This window comes from Diabrotica virgifera, chromosome 5 (assembly GCF_917563875.1).
Source record: "Diabrotica virgifera virgifera chromosome 5, PGI_DIABVI_V3a".
In the NCBI taxonomy this organism is placed as follows: Eukaryota; Metazoa; Arthropoda; class Insecta; order Coleoptera; family Chrysomelidae; genus Diabrotica; species Diabrotica virgifera.
Window position 1 is genome coordinate 81,167,571 of NC_065447.1, and position 20,247 is coordinate 81,187,817.

At 32.7% G+C, this 20,247-nt stretch overlaps 1 protein-coding gene across 2 annotated transcripts in view; it reads right to left on the reverse strand.

Moving 5' to 3' along the window:
• The window catches only part of LOC114333875 (activating transcription factor 3), a 448,179-nt gene that overhangs the window by 23,664 nt on the left and 404,268 nt on the right, over positions 1-20,247 (reverse strand). For both annotated transcript variants that reach the window (XM_050650189.1, XM_028283869.2), the window contains exon 5: positions 4,940-5,171. In XM_050650189.1, the coding sequence (XP_050506146.1) occupies positions 4,940-5,171 (232 nt within the window). The remainder of the gene's footprint in view (positions 1-4,939; positions 5,172-20,247) is intronic.

Here is a 20,247-nt window from a genome sequence, read left to right on the forward strand (position 1 = left end):
CTTTCAAAGGCGCTAAGCAGAATTGCTATTTTATTTTTTAATCAAAAGTTATTCGGGTTTAAAAATTGCAGTTTTTCGATTTTTTGAAAGTTCAACCGCGTTTATCTCGAAAACTGTGCATCCTACTAAAAAACTTGTAGAAATATTTTTTGCTTAAAATGACCCAAAAAATACAAAATATTGTTTTGTTTTGCCAAAAATCGCTGTTATTTGATTCCTCAAGTTCTTGGTCTATAACAATCTTATCGACATCCGGATCAACTGTTACCCAAAAAATTCGTGTTCTACGGGTCAAAATACATAAAAAAACTTGGGTAAGTCCATCTGAATTAACGAGGCCGTTGTACCCCCCCTGGCGACAGGACTACCCCCCTAAAATGGCATTTGAAAATTATTCAAATTTGTTTATAATTTGTTTTTTTAAAACCGTCGCGGGGATTAAGTATTTTAAAATGCCGTTTCGATAATTGGATTTCTGGGAATTTTTTACTAATTAACAAAATTTTTTTGTCGTTTTTCCTTCTTTTTTTTTCTTTGAGTTATATTACTGCGGGCTCTTTTAGGGTTAAATTTTATTAAGAATGTCGAATCTCTAAGTTGTAAATTCTAGACCTAAAAATATTAAGATTTAACCAAAATCTCTTAAATAAAATGTGGTTACTTCCTGAGTTACAGGGTGTTTTATTTAAAAATTTAAAAATTATTGTTACCAAGTACTTTAAACCTATTTGACGTATCCTTATCATACTTGGCAGAAAGTGTGGCTATTATACACCCTACTAAATTGAGATTAATAAACGTTTCTAGCTAGTGCCAGAGGCGTACGACAGGGGATAGTGAATGATTGACCCTTCCCAAATTCTACGCCACTAAGTGAATTACTATTTCAGCGAAATTTTTCGATTCTCCAATACTTTGCATGTAAATAACTTTATTGGTATCGATAAAGTCATCAGTTTGAGAGATATTGGAAGTTTAAAATGAATGAATGAATGAATGAATCAAAATAACTATGCCGTTTCATTTTTAACGTCCAAAATCTCGAAAACTAATGACTTAATCGTTACCAGTAAAAAGTATATTATTTACATAGAAAGTATTGGAGAATCGAAAAATTTCGCTAAAATAGTAATTCCCTCAGTGGCGCAGAATTTAGGAAGGGTCAACCATTAGCTATCCCCTGTCGTACGTCTCTGGTAGTAGTTAGAAACTTTTATTTATCACAATTTAGTAGACTGTATAATACTTACACCTTCTGCCAAGTATGATAAGGATACGTCAAATAGTTTGAAAGTATTTGGTAAAAATAATTTTTAAATTTTAAAATAAAACACCCTGTAACTCAGTAAGTGGCCACATTTTATTTAAGTGATTTTAGACCAATCTTAATATTTTTAGGTCTAGAATCTACAACTTAGAGATTCGACATTCTTAATGAAACTTAACCCTAAAAGGGCCCGTAGTAATATAACTCCAAAAAAAAGAAGAGGAAAAAAAAACAAAAAAATTTGTTAATTAGTGAAAAATTCCCAGGAACCCAATTATCCAAACGGCATTTCAAAATATTTAATCCCCGCGACGTTATTAAAAAAACAAATTATAAACAAATTTGAATAATTTTCAAATGCAATTTTAGGGGGAAGTTTAATCGAAATTTGAATTTATCAATACATTTATCGAAAATATACATAAAAATAAAAATAATAAGATTTAATACAGGTGAATATTTCTTTGGCAACAACCGCGTTTTTGCAATTGAAAATAGAGTAACATTTAATAAACAAATTTAATATCTCAAAAAATATTAAATATTTTTTGGACCAATTTTTTTTGGTTAATACTGGCTACATAGTGCAATTTAGTCTGTAAAATAAGATATTTTATAGTGCTTATTTAAAACGTTAAAAATAATTTTTTGCAAATTTGTTTTTAAAGTTTTATGTATAATTATTTAAATAAATAGGGGGCCAAATTTAATTTAGTAAGTCTTTTGTGAAAGATTTACCCTTCAACTTTGTAGAAAACAATCCTATATACCTTGATTAGTAATTTAATGACCTCAGAAGTTAAAAAATAATTTTTTTGCCAAAATGACCCCTTTTTAATTATTTAAACAATGATCCCCTTGTATGATTTGGATACTTTTTTGAAAATATCTTTTTTACCCACCTAAACTTTGATATAAAATTTGTTTCAACCTGTACGAATTTACATTTTGATTTACATGTAGTGTAATTTTATTTTACTAGACTAATATTTTACTTCTCTGTCCGGTGCTTAACTACTAATAACTATAACCAGTCTTTAAAAAACCACGTTCCCAGGTATTTAAATTTGCTCACTCTTTCATTGGACTTTGTATTCAGTGTTTTGGTGCAGTTTTCAAGTGCATCCAAGTTTCTGGAGATGATCATGAATTTTATCTTTTTGGTATTAATCCGATTATAGTGACAAGTTATTGAAGATCGACTATGTTGTCCCAAATTAAGACACCATCATCAGCATATCGTATGTTGTTGATCAATACTCCATTCACTCTGATTTCCATCTCTGCATCCTCAAAAGAATCTTGAAATATGGCGTCCGAATAAATGTTAAAATAAAACAGGGGAAAGCATACATCCCTGTCGAACACCCCTTCTTATATGTACGGGTTTGGATATAGAATTGTCTATTTTTAATTGTACCGGATTGTATCGGACTTGCCCATATGCCTCAAAAGGAAAATCTTTGACCAGTGTGTGTTGCCTGTACGGACTTATGAAGCCGAAACATTGACACTAACAAAAAAGGCTCGCATAATTCAGAGAGAGCAAGATTCGCGTAATTCAGAGAGCTATGGAGCGCCAGATGTTAGGTGTCTCCCTGAGAGACCGAATCCCAAACGAAGAAATACGCCGTAGAACAAAAACAACAGACGCTGTCGAAAAATTCACGTCGCTTAAGTGTAATTGGGCAGGACACTTCGCCAGATCGTCAGACATCCGATGGACAAAACGTATTGTCGAATGGAGGCCGCGAGAAGAAGCACTACGAAGCAGAGGACGCCCACTGACAAGATGGGCCGATGATTTCAAGCATGTTATCGGTAACTGGATGCAAGCCGCACAAAACAGAGACAGATGGAAACAGCTGAGGGAGACCTATGTCCAGCAGTGGACGCGTACGGGTTGATGGTGATGAATTGTTCCGTTTGATACCAGTACAAGTTTTCAACGCATCTTATGTCATTTTGATCTATATCAAGTTTGTTGAGGATCTGCATTAACTTGTGGCATTGGACACGATCAAACGCTTTTTCGTAATCTAAAAAACATAGGAACACGTCCTTCCTCTGATCGTAACAATTTTGGACCAGCACCTGTGTGGCTACGATTGCATCTTTTGTTCCTAAACCGTGCCTAAACCCGAACTGAGAATCACTGATGTCCAATTCACATTATTTGTATAATCTCTGATGTAGTATTTTTAAGTTATCTTCACCAACAAACAAGGCAATTTATTTACGCTGATGATCTACGATTGCATCTCTTGTTCCTAAACCGTGCCTAAACCCGAAATGAGAATCACTGATGTCCAATTCACATTATTTGTATAATCTCTGATGTAGTATTTTTAAGTTATCTTCACCAACAAACAAGGCAATTTATTTACGCTGATGATACAGCTGTGGCAGCTCAGGGAAAACCTTCAATGAAGTCGAAGTGAAACTGACAGATGCCCTGGGAGACATAGCTCTATACTACGATAAAAACCATCTGAAACCCAAACCCAATCCCACAAAAACCCAGGTATATGCTTTCCACCTTAGAAACAAGCATGCCCGAAGGCCGCTGGAGGTGGAATGGCGTGGTTAGATGCTGGAACACAACGAGACGCCAAAATACTTTGGCGTCCGTCTGGATAGAACTCTGTCTTACCGATATCACTGCCAAGATGTCAAGAAGAAAGTAAGTGCCAGAAATAATATCATCCGCAAGCTAACTAATACAAAATGGGGAGCACAACCACACATTCTCCGCACTTCTGCCTTAGCATTATGTTTTTCGGCCGCGGAGTTTGGAGCACCAGTATGGACAAACTCTGCTCACGCAAAGAACGTCGACGTATATAGGTTCGTATAATATCGGGTTTCCTGAAATAGACACCTATCGAAGAGGTATACCCCATAGCTGGGATTGCTCCACCACCTATCAGGAGGAAGGTCACGTCAGAGGTAGAACGAAAAAAGCAGGAGACGGACTGAGGACCACCAAACTCAGCCAAGCAGACTAAGATCTCGGAAAAGCTTCCTGAAAATATCAAGATCCATCCCCGAAGCGCCGAATACACCTATGGCAAGCGTCAGCTACCGCGACACATTTTCCTCCCTCAGAGGAAATGGCTGCTGGACACAATTTACCGTATCCGACTTGGAAAGCGCTAAACAGACTAAGAACCGGCGTTTCACGTTGTGCTAGTAACTTGAAAAAAATGGGGATACCAGGAGGACGATACCTGCGACTGTGGCGCGGTTCAGACCAGCCGGCATCTACTATCATGGACAGAGATGAGAGAGACCTGCACAGAAGAAGACTTAATTATAGCAAATGACAGGGCTATTTATGTGGCCAACCATTGGAAATACAGAATTTAAAGTTGTTGGTGTTCCGGACACGGAAAGTAAGTAAGTAAGAATATCTTTAAAGTATGTGTCATCAGGCTAATGAGTCTGTGATCCTCAAATCTTTTTGTAAAACACAAAAAATGCACAGAACATAAAATATAAGAAGTAGTAGACAGAACATGTTATCAGAAGGAGAGCATCCCCATTACATGGGGAGCAACATTAAATAATAAAGACCAACCTCATAAAAAAATCAAGGCATCTGAAGTTGTTGTTGACGTTGTTAAAAATAAATAGAGATCACTAAATAACTTAGATCATAAATATATTTACCAATATTGTGCTGACACTGCGGCCTGTGGAGGGACAACATATTCATCAACGATTGCTTCTCTGATTGTAACTCCTGAACTTGGCTTTTCAGTTCAATGTTTTGGGATTCTAAGGTCTCGGATTCCTGGATGAGGTTAACAGTGCGCTCCCTTTTTTTCAAGCGGCATTTCGTCGCAGCGATTTTGTTGCGTTCTCGTCTTCGTTTTCGCCTCTCTTCGTCTTCCGCCGTTAACTGAAATGCAACAGAATATATTTTAAATTTGTGTTTTGCTTTTGTATTAAGAACAAAATTTATATTCATTTCATCCTCGTCATGAAAAAAATCAATTAAATCAAATATGTACACAAAAAAGTGCAAACCAGATGAAAAGATCTTTGAAAACGTAGAATATTAGACAATTAAAAGTGTTTTCAAAGAAATTTACAAAATTTCAGTAAAAAAACAAAGTTGCATCTATACAGGGCGTCTAGAAACTCTCCTGACAAACGACAACCAGAGATTTTTAATATCTCCAGAACGCTTCTATTTAGAAAAACTAAAATTGGTACGCCTATTTATCTTCTAAAAGATAAATCGATTAAATCTAGGCGTCCGTTTTGGGTAAGGTAACGGTTATTTTATCGCATAAATTTTTTGTCTTTATCTTTTCAGTATTTTTGACACTGGATTATTAAATTGTGAGGCAATCTAGTACTTAAAGTTACTCTTGCTTTAAGTCGGTAGAATGTACCGTTTTCTAGAAAAAACGATTTGAAAATTTTTTTGAAGTTTAAAAATTTCAAAAAAATTTTCAAAATAAAACAGTGTATTTTACTGACATAAAACACGAGTAATTTTTAGTATTAGAATACTTCATAATTTATTAATATAGGGTCAAAAATGCTTAAAAATTAGAGACAAAAGAGTTATGCGATAAAATAACCGTTGACCTAATAGGCAAAACGGACACCTATGAGCGGTACTAGAAATTCGCATTTGATGAAATCGATTCATCTCTCGAAGATAAATAAACGCACCAGTTTTTGGTTTTCTAAATAGTTTTTTTTTAATTTTTTTTCAAATTAAAAAAACGAAAAATTTTCAAATTGATTTTTCTAGAAAAAAGTTAGTCCTACCGATTTAAAGAAAGAGTACCTTTTAGTACTAGAATACCTCAGAATTTAATAATCCAGTGTCAAAAATGCTTAAAAGTTAAAGACAAAAAAGTTATGCAATAAAATAACCGTTGCACTACCCAAACCGGACGCCTATGACGTACGCTCACGTCTCTGGAAAATAAATAGGCGTACCAATTTTCGTTTTTCTAAATAGAAGTTCTGGAGGTATTTTTAAAAAATTAATTATAAGACGCCATCTTTAAAGAGCTCTAGCTCCCTTAGGAAGCATTTTCGAACTACATAGGTGAATTGGGTTAAATTGTCTTTTTATCTGAGGAATCTCCGGTTTTCGTTTGTCAGCAGAGTTTCTGGACAAACTGTATACTGTATAATGACCACAACAGCATACACAATTCTTTAAACAGGACTTGGATGATACGAGAAGAGTTTCAACGACAAACCTTCATGTATATTCAAGAATACTGGAGAAAGAAATTATGTTAAATAATACAGAACAAATTATAGGAATATCAAGCCACATACAGAACTAGTAAACAAACAAATGATATCATACATATTATGAGACATATCATAGGAAGAAAAATAGAAACCGGAAAAGAAGGAAGCTTGGCATTTATAAATCTGAAGGCTGTGCTTGACTATGATTAATGGAGATATTTGGAAATGTCTAGAACAACTTAAAGTATCTGAGAAAATAATAAATGCTGTTCAAAAGTCTGCACGAAACTGTAACAGGTGTTGTGCAGTAGGAATGCTTAAAATTAAGTCACTATAGAAATGAAGCAGAAGTCAATCAAGGAAACAGTGTGAGTGAATTACTATATTTTAATATTTTAATATATCTCACGAGAGCAAAATTAGGGCAGTCAATGAGAGCAAGAACAGGTTATTACATCCGAATTCTATCCCACTGCATGGATCTTAATGAAATTTTAGGAATAGCCTGAAAATATCTACTTATTCAAAGTCTACCCTATGCCGATGTGTGTGCTTTTGTCTTGGGGGAGGTTCCCACCCCTTCTCGGGGTGGAAAATTTTTTGGTTAAACAACTACGGAAGTTGCTAGAGAACCCAATTCTAAGCAAAAACTGTTCTATAATTTTTTTTCGAAAAAATACTTTTTGAGTTATTCGTGGTTGAAAATTGGCCATTTTCATTGAAATATAACACCTTTTCAAACGGTTTTTGCGAATACCTTACAAACAATGCATCTAACTAAAAAATTGATATAAAACATTTTTGTAGCTCATAAAAAACAAAGCGATTCGTTCCTTCTTCAATCTTCTAGTTATATGTAACACAGAAAGAGATATGGTAGGTAAAAAGAGTTTGTTTTTTTTGGTGCATGCTCAAAGCAGTGTATTCAACTTGAAATAACAGAGAAACGGTCGATTTTATGTATATAATGCTACCAATACCTTTAATTGTGCTTGAAAAGTCCTTTCAAATAAGCAATATTAAATGTCGATTACATTCAAACTAAGCGAGATATACTGCAAAAAATTGATGACTAACGAATTTTAAGAAAAAAATTGTGAAGTACATATATTTAACCCCTCACCCACAAGAATTTAAATGCATCGTTTTCTTTCTACAATACATTTTACTACAGTGTCATTTCTATGTTCAAAAAGTTGAGCGGGTTTAAAATGAATGGTTTTTGAAAAAAAAAATAAGATCAAATTATAGAGCGCATATTTAAATTTTCTTAAAAATCTTCTTTTTCTCCATGTAACTTGAAAATGATAAGAGATACTGTTATAAAAAATAAAATCAAAATGTTTATCTAGACGAAACCTTCATGTTTGTATGGCATCTCTTATCATTTTCGAGTTACATGGAGAAAAAGGAAGATTTTTAAGAAAATTTAAAAATTCGCTCAATAATATGATCTTATTTTTTTCAAAAACCATTCATTTTAAACCCGCCCAACTTTTTGAACATAAAAAGAACACTATAGTAAAATGTATTGTAGAAGGAAAACGATGCATTTAAATTCTTGTGGATGAGGGGTTAAACAAACTTCTCATTTTTTTTCTTAAAATACGGTAGTCATCAATTTTTTTACAGTTTATCTCGCATAATTTGAATGTAATCGACATTTAATATTGCTTACTTTAAAGGTCTTTTCAAGCACAACAAAAGTTATTGGTAGCATTATACACCTAAAATCGACCGTTTCTCTGTTATTTCAAGTTAAATACACTGATTTGAGCATGCACCAAGAAAACAAGTTTTTTTCACTTACCATATCTCTTTTTGTGTTATAACTAGAAGATTCATAAAGGAAAGAATCTCTTTGTTATTTTATAAGCTACAAAAGAAAAATATTTTTGTGCTTTGTTGATTACTCCAAGCCCTTCTATTACTTAAAATGGTATAAAATATGGCACATACTTAGAGAAATGGGTTTACTTAGATTCAGTGTTTTCCTAAGTTCGATAGTTGGCCCTTTTCCCGTCCCTTAAGGACCAACACGACATGGGTACGCCAGATCAACTAATATATTTATTTTATGTAAATAACACCGCTAATGTAACAGTTAATAATGTGGTTTCGAAAAGGTTCAAATTAAAATCTGAAGTTCGACAGGAATGTATAATATCCCCCATTCTATTCAATATATTTATATGTATGTTACCAGCCAAACCCGATTTCAAGACCAGAACCTGAACACGATAGGATAAACTCGTTTGGCCTAGGCCAAACTAGTTTGTCCTAAATGCGCTAAGATAAACTTGTTTAGCCTAGGCCAAACTAGTTTATCCTGATATTAATACGGACACTGCAGGATAAACTAGTACGGCCTAGTAAAAACATTATACACTCAGGTGCAAAAAAATCGATCCAATAAAAATTTGGTCATTTTTGAAGCTTCGAATTTCCTAAACCTGTTGTTGGATTTAACTGATTTTTTTACCACGTTATAGCCTTATTCATTGACAATATCGCTGTAATAATATTGTTGCTAGACAGTCAAACTGTCATTACATACCGGGTGTACGAATCAAACTGTGCTTTTTTCTCAAAGTTAGCATCACCCTGTGGAATATTTTATCATTTATAAAATACTTAAATTAAAACCAAACTATAGCCCCAGGTTTTCTTAACATTTTGTCTTTCGATTCATTCGATTATATTGGATAATGAAAAAGTTAGGTACTTTAACAACTGGCCATGTTCGTCATCAGTACAGGGTGTTTCTAAATAAGTGTGACAAACTTTAGGGGGTAATTTTACATGAGAAAATAATGACAATTTGCTTTATAATCATAATGTCCGCAAACGCTTCGATTCCGAGATACGGGATGTTCAATATTTTTTTACAAACTGACGATTTATTTATTGCTTTAAAACCAGTTGAGATATGCAAATCAAATTTGGTGGGTTTTAAGACGTAGTTATTGCACATTTTTTGACATACAATTAAGAATTTTATATTCACCATTGGCGCGCAAACGGGTATTATGACCCATAATATTACTGAGTGTAGTATGCTTGTAAGCCAAAATAAAAAGATAAACTGAATAAAATACGTACTATGTAATTGGATGTAAGACAATCATTTTTAAAAAATCACTGGGAAAATCCCAATAGTTGGCTGTATACCATAGTTTAAAAAACCAATACAGAAGTAAAAACTTCGAGATGTATTCTGGTATAAAATCGTTTATTTAAAAACTATAAAATGTCATCGATTGCAGAACGTTTTCGTTCTAAACAGAACATCTTCAGTGCATCCTGTCGAGTATTTTGAAACTAGCACACCGTAAATAGTGTTAACATCATCATATATGGTTTACATCAGTGGTTCCCAACCTTTTTCGGCCTACCGCCCATTTTTCCAAAAACAAAATACTTAACGCCCCCTTTAAAAACTCTTCCATTCTTAAAATTAGTAACGCACTTTCATTCACAATTGTTTTAACTTTTTTGGGTCAAAGGCTACCTTAAATATGATTCGACGGCCCTTTAACTAATCCAAGCAACAACAAATTTAAAAAAAATGTTTTACTCAAAAATACAGTATTCATGTATTGAACAAACTTTAACTTAAATACATATCATAAAAAACAATATAATAATAATATAACATTTTTAATGAGAAGGCTGAGCTTGATGTAATGATAGTAATCTGTCAATATTTGGTTCCATACTTGTCATCAGCAATCTTAAATCACCGCGGACAGTCTATTTCTCTTCTTTGTTAATAAATTGCTGACTATGCTAAATCCTCTTTCGGCTAAATACGATGAAGGAAAGGCAATGAAAAACTTCTTTGATGCAGCCCATAAAGCTGGATATAATACTGAAATTTGACATTGCAGCCAAAATTCTTGATATCCATTTTTAAATTTCACTTTTAACTCTTCATTTGTTGACAATTCTATCAATTCCTCCTGTAGTGATAATTCTGCTGTTTCTAAACTTTAGAACGGTTCTAGCACCCAATCTGGAATAATCAGACCAAGGATATCCTGAAATCTATTCCTAAAATCTTCTTGAAGTGCTTCCAAGTGCTGGCAATATACCAGAATGTCTTCATCATTTGTCTCCACAGAAGAAAGATTTTTAAACTGATGAAATTGTCTCCGACCCAAATTTTGCCTATACAAATTAAGTTTTGACACGAACGAGCAAATAGTTCCTTTTGCTTTGATCAAATTCAAATTATCACCTTGTAGCTGTAGGTTTGTTTCATTAAATTTATCGTATAAATCAGTTAAATAAGCAATATCGCTCTTAAATTTTAATAAATTGTCTCTCAAAGAATCATCTTTGCTTTCAAAAAACTCTAAAACTGAGTCAGAGATCATAAAATCTTTTTAGACAGGTACCCTTCGAAAGCCATCGAACTTCTGTGTGCAACAATAAACGATTAAAATTCTCGTCGTTTTCATCACACAGTTTTCTAAACAATCTATCATTGAGAGCACTGCTTCTGATCTTGTTAACTGCAGTAATTACATATTGTAGTGAACAATGAAGGCGATCACTAAGATTTTTTGCAACTAAATGCTGTCTGTGAATTACACAATGCACGGCGAGTATATTTGGTACCTCTTTTTTCAAATATGCTATCAGTCCGCGGTGTCGTCCAACCATTGCCGGAGCACCACCTGTAGCAACAGTTATGACATTTTCCAGAGGTATACCTTTATCTGTAAAATAGTGTTCCAGAACATCAAATATCGATTTGCCTTTAGTATCTGTTTCCAGTGTTCTTACAAATAACAGTTCTTGACAGATTTTTTCACTTTTTATGAAGCGAACGTACGCAAGAAGTAAAAACTCATTGTTTGGCAGAGTTGATTCATCAAGCTGTAAAGAAAACTCAGTAGTCTTTAAATAATCAGTTAGAGAACGCTCCACATCCTCAGACATTTCGTCAATTCGTCTCTGTACCGTATTATTGCTTAATGGAATTTTTTTAATAATATCAGATGCCGGCTGGTGCAGTACAGTCCGCAAAACTTCACTTACAGCTGGCTTAATTCTTCGCCAATAGTATGGGGTTTTCCTGATTTAGCTATAAGTAAGGAAATGTTATAAGAAGCACGTAGCCCATCATCGTCTTGCTTTGATGCTGCTGAAAAGATACTAGCTAAAGTTGGACGTTTGAAATGTTGTTTTTTGAGCATTTCAAAATATGATAAATTTCTGTCTTTTCTGTCGGGATGTATTTTGGTCAAATGTTCTTGTAATCGTGAAGGTTTCATGGCTTCATTTGAGAAAACTCTCTGGCAAATTAAACACATTGGTAATGCCTTATTAGAAGGCGACTGAATAAAACCATACTTCAAATATTCGACATTGTATTGTCTGCACTTTTTCTCTGGATCGGACATACTGTAGGTATATCTGTAAAAATAAATATGCTGTATTTGATAATTTTAAATAATAAACTTTTAAATGTTTTTTTAGTTAGCAAAATCAATATTTCAGAGTGGCGGAATATCCAAGTAAGTAGTCGAGAAATTTAAAACATGCCACAAGTAAATAAATATACACTGAGAGAAGAATTTGAGGAAAAATTACAAAACAACTTATTAAAAATTACCATACTGTACACATATTATAAAAATAACTTTATATTCAGTAAATAGTTTATTTTTGGCAGTCTATGATCAGATTACTATTCAGTATAGTAAATTTTATTAAGATTTTTTGTACTTTTTCCCCAATTCTTCTCTCGGTGTAGGTAGGTCCTAATTAACTTTTTACTTTGATCCAGTTTGTGCAAGTTGGTACTTTTTGAATATTTTACAATAACTATACATATAAGGAAACAAATTTAGATTTATTACATTTTTACAAATACCTCGTAAATTACGATAGGGAAAAATAATAAAGAATTATAGTAAGTGATATAAATGCCACGTAGATACTTACCTTTGTGACAAATATGTATTACAATAAAATATATTTCTAATAAATGCACTGCAACTTTCTGCAAATAACACACAGAAAATTCACCACCCTGCTTTAGCGAAACAATCTCGAATGATTAAGTTATGCCTGACCATGCCACTGCGCGAAGGACGAGCCAAAATTCACTTAAAGCAGAAAGGTTCTACTGGAAGTGGAATTATACTAACCAAACTGAAACGTTCGACTGCAACGTCGAAATTGTTGCAGTGTTGGACTGAGTGATAAATAAAAAATTGCACAGTGCATAACCAAAATGTATTTTGTGCATTTCGTTTATATTTTCGGATTCACCTTCTCTATTTCTGTGTGAGAAGCGAAAAGCAAAGTTGTTAGAAGCAAAGAAGCAATGAGTTACTTTAGGGGGGCGGCAGCTGTTCCTCAACGCCCCCCAAATTTTTCTTGGACCCAAAAAGCCCCCTTATCTCTCTTCAACGCCCACCGGTGGGCGGTACCGCCCCCATTGGGAACCACTGGTTTACATAATGTAATATGTTAAAATGTTATGACTACAAGTCGATGTTAATGGATAAAGTGGAACACATGCTAAAAGGGTGCCATGGTTCCCTGCTCGAAGATACTAGGTACTTGCCAATTCAATGGGCACAGACCAACTGAATTGGCAAGTTGGTCTGTGCCCATTGAATTGGCAAGTACCTAGTATCTTCGAGCAGGGAACCATGGCACCCTTTTAGCATGTGTTCCACTTTATCCATTAACATCGACTTGTAGTCATAACATTTTAACATATTACATTATGTAAACCATATATGATGATGTTAACACTATTTACGGTGTGCTAGTTTCAAAATACTCGACAGGATGCACTGAAGATGTTCTGTTTAGAACGAAAACGTTCTGCAATCGATGACATTTTATAGTTTTTAAATAAACGATTTTATACCAGAATACATCTCGAAGTTTTTACTTCTGTATTGGTTTTTTACAATCATTTTTATTAAAACGATAATGATTGGGCATAAACGAATGGACAATTATTGGAACTACAAACAAGTTAATAAAAGCAAAACAAAACGTCCAGGAGAAAGATAATGGACAGAAATAGTCAATCATAATACATGACGTTACTTACATCCTCACGAACGAGAAAAGATAGAGGAAGAGGAAGTGTCGTTTTACTGAATTTTTTACTTTATATTTTTCCAGTCAGACATAGCTCGGCGGGAAACTAGCTTTCCACCCAACTAATTTCCAAAAATTGGCTTTACTAGAAATAGAAATTGAAATAAGTCGTCAAGTACATAATTAAGTATATCAAGTTTAGTTTTAAAACATATTCGTTTAATAATTATCCCCGTCAACTCTATCAGTTCGTACATAGTTCCTAATATCCCTTCTAGTTTTGTTAGTACCGCCTTGACTGTGTACATATTTTTGATGGTTAAATAAAAAAATGCAGTAAATAATTATATCCAAGGTTAAAGCAGTAAATTTTTATGTTGATGTATATATGTGTTTAAACGCTTTCCGAGGTAATTAACTTCTATTTATTATCTTTGGAGCTTTTTATTTTTTCCTCCGTAATTACAATATACAAGTTGTACAAATACCTAGAACCTTGAAACTAAAAAGTATCCTTTTAAAGAGGACTCGTTATAATTATTATGAGGCTTGCTGCTTAAATTTTTAGACAATTATTAGTAAACACAAATAATACTTAAATATCTAAAATTGACATCTTCTTTGTGCCGTTTCCCAATAGCAGGATGGATATCATCACTATATTTACTCCATCTACCCCTGCTTTGAAGAGTTCTATAGAACTTCATTTAAACCAGTACCTTCTATTCTTCAACCCTGCCACTCTTCTTCTTCCTATTGGGGCCGTGCAAGTTCGGAAAAGCGACACCTGGTTTCATAGCTCGGCAACATTTTTCGCACTTTTAATTATATTGGCCAATCATATTGGTCCTGGTTACTGAACAATTGTCAAGGCCATTGCCCAAAAAAATTATAAGAAAAAGTAATATTAAGGTTATGATGTTAAAAGGTAAACAATTGTAAGTAGTAACTAAAATTAGTTATTTAAATGCACTACTACAAGCAAAATACAATTAATTAAATTTACTTTTATGTAATAATTGCATATCATATCCAATTTGTGCAGTAGTCGAGGAAATGAAACTGAAAAAATGGCAAAACCTCGCAATTTTTTCGTCAATCATCGATTTGTACAAAAATTTGGGATTAGGCTCATTTCATCCTCTAGTTCATTTTCTATATTGGGCCGTTGTACGCTTTTGGTTTTTTAAGGGTGAAAACTACCCCTAATTGTAAAAAATTATAAAATAACATTTTAAACTTTAATATTGTGAACATTTGGTTCTTATTAGTTACATAGTGATTGTTTTATGCTTTAAAATATACTATCATAATATTTCAACCCTTAAAACCACCCTTGTTGGAGCTATATATACAATATTTACTTATCCTAAAAGAATAATTTCGGCTTGCATCGATTTACATAAAAATTTGGGATTAGGATCATCTCACCCTGTACTTCATATTCTATATCATGATCAAGGGCGTTGATAATTTTTAGGGGTGTAAACTACCCCTTATTGTCAAAAATTATATAAAAACATTGTAAACTTTAATATGGGTATAATTTGGTTTTGATTTGGTTAAATAATGATTGTTTTATGCTTTAGGACATAATATTTTAACCCTTAAAAACCACCCTTAGTAATATTACAATTTTTATAAGTAGATAATTTAATAAATCTATATAGAAAAGAAAGTAGAATTAAAGAATGACCACATTTATTTACACACAAATACGAATTTACAAATATGCACAAATACAAATACAAATAGTTTTTTAGTCATCTTCCAGTGTACGAACTGGTTCTGTTGTATATTATACATACATTGAAAATGCTCCAAAAGCGGACTATTCGAATTTTTCGAAAAAAAAAATCGCTTTATAAACATACAACTCCTTCATTTTTGGCAATAACAACTTTTTTCAAAAATGATTTTGTAAGATTTTTGAAGAGCTATAAGACTTTGTAAATTAAATTCCGTAAGATCCTTTAGTTTTTAATTGAGGTGGGTTTAAAGGGCTCGAATAAGGAGTGTTTGCTAGTAAATAGAGGTTTCAAACAGCTATATCTCGCTAACTATTCACTCTAATGAAAATCTATGTACAAGGGAATTTTAGTTATTAAAAATGCTACAATTTAGTAATCTATCATTTTTTTGCCCTCCAGTATTTTCGGAGATATTTTGAACTAGAAGGGGAAAAATACGAAATTGCAAAAAATCAATTTTTCTTTAAACTCCAATTTTTCTAAAATTAGGCCTTTTAAATAGGTCAAACTTCTTAAGTGTATTGGTAATACAAATATACAAGGAATTGCAGAAAGGTGAAGACCAATTTTTAATTAGTAGGGTATTTAGGGGACTGTTTTCACTGATTTTTTCGTAGAGAAAAGCAGGTACCGACCTTTTTTTGATCGTAAGTCGCTAAATTTTCATGCTAGAAACATTTAATTTTTTTGAAAGATCTAATTGTATACTTAGAAAAATATTATTTAAATTTTCCTCAAAAAATGCAAAGTTTTCCCGTTATTTGGCTTTGAATATTTCAAATTAGGCATTTGACGAAAAAAGCTAACCTTAACATGTCGTATCTCGGTTTGTATTGGTCTTAAAGATATTATAGAAAAAGAATAATTTGATTTGTGTGACTAAAAGATACAATTTTGATATCTACAGTTTTTTTTATTAAATGCAGATTTTTTGAGGTATTCTCAAAAAACCCCCTAAAGAAGTCGATTTTTTCGTCGAAAAACTGTTACTTTCAAGCGCGAATAACTCGAAAAATATTAGTTTAACGAAGAAAATGTAAAAACATTTTTTTCTTAAAATTACTTTTTACATCGATTTACATGGTTAAAATGCAATAAAAAATTCCCACCCCCGAGATGGGGTGGCAACCACCCCCAAGATTTTAGCGTACAACAGCGGTATGATATAGAAAATGATCCTTGGACTATTCCCTACCTTCTGTGAAAATTTCAAGTAACTCCATGCTGGACGAAAAAATTTCGAGCCAAAATGCTTCATTTCCTCGACTACAGTAACATAATTTTACTTCTTCTTCTTTTACACGGCGAATACTCCTTCCTCCTCTTATATTTCCCCGTATTATCAGTCTTAGCAGATCATATCGCTGTCCTCTCATTACGTATCCCATATATTGTAACTTTCTTATTTTTACTGTGTTTATTTGGTATTATTTTCCTCATTTCTCACGATACTTCCGTGCTCTTTCTCTTCTCTGTCCATGCTATTCTAAGCACCCTTCTGCAATACCACATTTCAAATGATTGTGTAGCTTATTTATGTGTTCTTGCTTCAATGTCCAGCTTTCAAGTCCATATTGTAGTACCGAAAACACGTAGCATCTCAAAGCTCTTACTCTCAGTTCTAATCTAAGGTCTTTGTTGCAGAGAATTGCAACTTTCTTTTATATAGATCTATTAAAAAATTGCTACTTTTTTTCTATATAGATCTATTAAATTATCTACTTATAAAAATTGTAATGTTATTAAGGGTGGTTTTTAAGGGTTGAAATATTATGATATTATATCCTAAAGCATAAAAGAATCATTATTTAACCAATCAAAACCAAATTTTACCCCTAGTAAAGTTTACAATGTTTTTATATAATTTTTGACAATAAGGGGTAGTTTACACCCCTAAAAATAATCAACGCCCTTGAGCATGATATAGAATATAAAGTACAGGGTGAGATGATCATAATCCTAAATTTTTATGTAAATCGATGCAAGCCGAAATTATTCTTTTAGGATAAGTAAATTTTTTATATATAGCTCCAACAAGGGTGGTTTTAAGGGTTGAAATATTATGACAGTATATCTTAAAGCATAAAACAATCATTATTTAACTAATAAGAACCAAATGTTGACAATATTAAAGTTTAAAATGTTATTTTATAATTTTTTACAATTAGGGGTAGTTTTCACCCTTAAAAAACCAAAAGCGTACAACGGCTCAATATAGAAAATGAACTACAGGGCGAAATAAGCTTAATCCCAAATTTTTGTACAAATCGATGCTGGACGAAAAAATTGCGAGGTTTTGCCATTTTTTCAGTTTTATCGTTTTATTTCCTCGACTACTGCACAAATTGAATATGATATGCAATTATTATTATATAAAAGTAAATTTAATTAATTGTATTTTGCTTGTAGTAGTGCATTTCAATAATTAATGTTCTGGTATCCTGGCCCTTATTTCTGTTGTTTGATAATTACTGTCCGAGATCCAGGTTCCTAGGTATTTGTATTTATCAAACCGTTCTATCGGTACATTTCCCAAATGTATGCTTGTTTGTATATTTGTTTTCTGAGTTATTATCACGTATTTGTTCTTATTTATATTCATTTTTAGCCCATATTCTTCACAGAAACTGTTTGATTTGTTTAGTAGTAATTGGAGTTGTTCACCACAGCTTGCCATATCACGGTGTCATATGCATATCTTATGTTGTTAATAGATCTGCCGTTAATTATTATTCCTTCACTTTGAGATAGTAATACTTCCTCAAAAATGGCGTCTATGCACTAAATAGTAATGGAGACATAATACATCCCTGCCTAATACCTCTTTTGATTTCAATTCTGGACTGGGTTAGTTACCTATTACAATCTGTGTTCTTTGATTCCAGTAAAGGTTTGTTATTATTCGTAAGTCCATTTTATCTATGTCTTTTGTCTTTAGAATTTGGACTAATTTTTCATGCCTTGCTTTGTCAGACACCTTTTCAAAATCAATGTAACAATCATGCACATCCACCTACATATCCATACATCTATGAGCGATCACATTAAAAGCAAATAACGCCTCTCTGGTTCCTAGTCCGTTTCTGAATCCAAACTGACTATCATCTGTCTATTCCTTATTCCAGTTTTTTTTGTTTATACGACGGTGTATTATTTTCAAGAATAATTTGAGAGCATTCTTTAGCGTTTGTATTTTTAGGAATAGCACAAAAGGTGAAGACTAACCATTGTTTCGGTATGTGTCCTATTTTGTACACTGTTGCTCAAAATATCCTCCACCAACATACACTTTAGTATGTTTTGAACGAAAAAATAATAAAGAAAATGCGGTTTAACAGTTGAACCCTTGTGAAGAGGTACGCCGCAAGTTTTACCCACGAATTTTGTGTACTATTACATTCTTAAGACATTCTACTTATAAATTGAACAGATATTTAATAAATTTTACAGAAACGGAATTTAACATATTCCTCCAAGAATTTTCTTTCGAAAGCCGTCTGTTTAAACCAATCCTACTTCACCAACTTGGCTTATTCTACATTTTCCACTTACTAATGATACCCATTCCAGGATTCTGGAACCCTGTACCAACTTATAGGTACAGTTCTACTGACTTCAAGAAATGTGACTCAAATATGGTCCGTAGAACCATATTTGAGTCACATTTCTTTTAAAACATTAAACGAAATATCTCATCCTGTCCCCCACAAGCTTATTCTATTCAAAGTAGCATATTAATTTAGATTTTATACTACTACGTTAGCCTTTTTATTTTCTGCCCAAATTTTGAACCAGTAAGCCACGAAAGATCATTTACAATAAAGTGAATGTGTTCATTCGCCTCATCCAATTGGCTCCCTTACCGACAAGAAGGAAATCTGTTGGAGCAAATTAAGAGTACTTTTTAGTTTTATACATAATACACGTGCATACGTGATAATTGTTATGAACTTTATTTTGATCTAGAGACTCTAGCCAATGTTTTGATGACAGCTACTTTCTGCTTCAACTAAACAATTTCCTTTTTTGAAGATATTCTTCTTTAGCGGCGAATCGATTGAGGGTAAAATTTGATTGATCCCCGCGCATGCGCACACCGACAGTATGGTATTAGTGGTTATACGGGCTCTGATTGGCTGTTGAAATTTTGAAATGATCTGTCAATAATTGTTCAATATGGAGGTTATCGGTAAACAAAAATATTGTATAATATTAGTTTTTATTGATGTGTGGACAGAAATAAAATCAAATTTATAATTATAGTGACTTTTTAAATAGTTTTGAAAAGCCGCAAGTACGTAATTCTAAATGTTTCAATTGGAAATACCTAATAGTTTCAATACCTATCTATTTGGAAAATGTAAACAAAATAATATAGATACCTATTAGTAGGCAATGCTTTAATTTACATAATCTGATTACGAACAAATCTTCATCTCATATATCGTTTTCTTACTCTATATTTTGTTGTATTTTATTTCGACAAAAATCAAACTAATAATTTTATTAAATTCATATAAATTTATGGTGTAAACGTTTAGTTTGTGTATATTCCCACATGACGTATACGAGAGTTTGGTGCAGTTTGAAATGGCGTCAACTTTCGTACTGCGCGGTAGACGTGAAGTGGGTTCGAGCCCCAAGCAAGTTATTATTTTTTTATTTTTTTTTTATAGATTTCATGATTGTAAGTATATTAGTATATAATTTTTGAAGATATTCTTCTTTTTTGAAAGTGGTAGATAAGAAAGTTAGTTTGATTTTTAAATAAAATAAGTACAAATAACCTTTTAAGTATATTTACTTCGTTTAAATTACCTATTATATAATAGAAGAATATCTTCTTACGTGCGTACAAAGTACACACACATTCTTTTTTAGGTCCAACAAAATAGTATACCAATTATCAACCTTATTACCTTCATT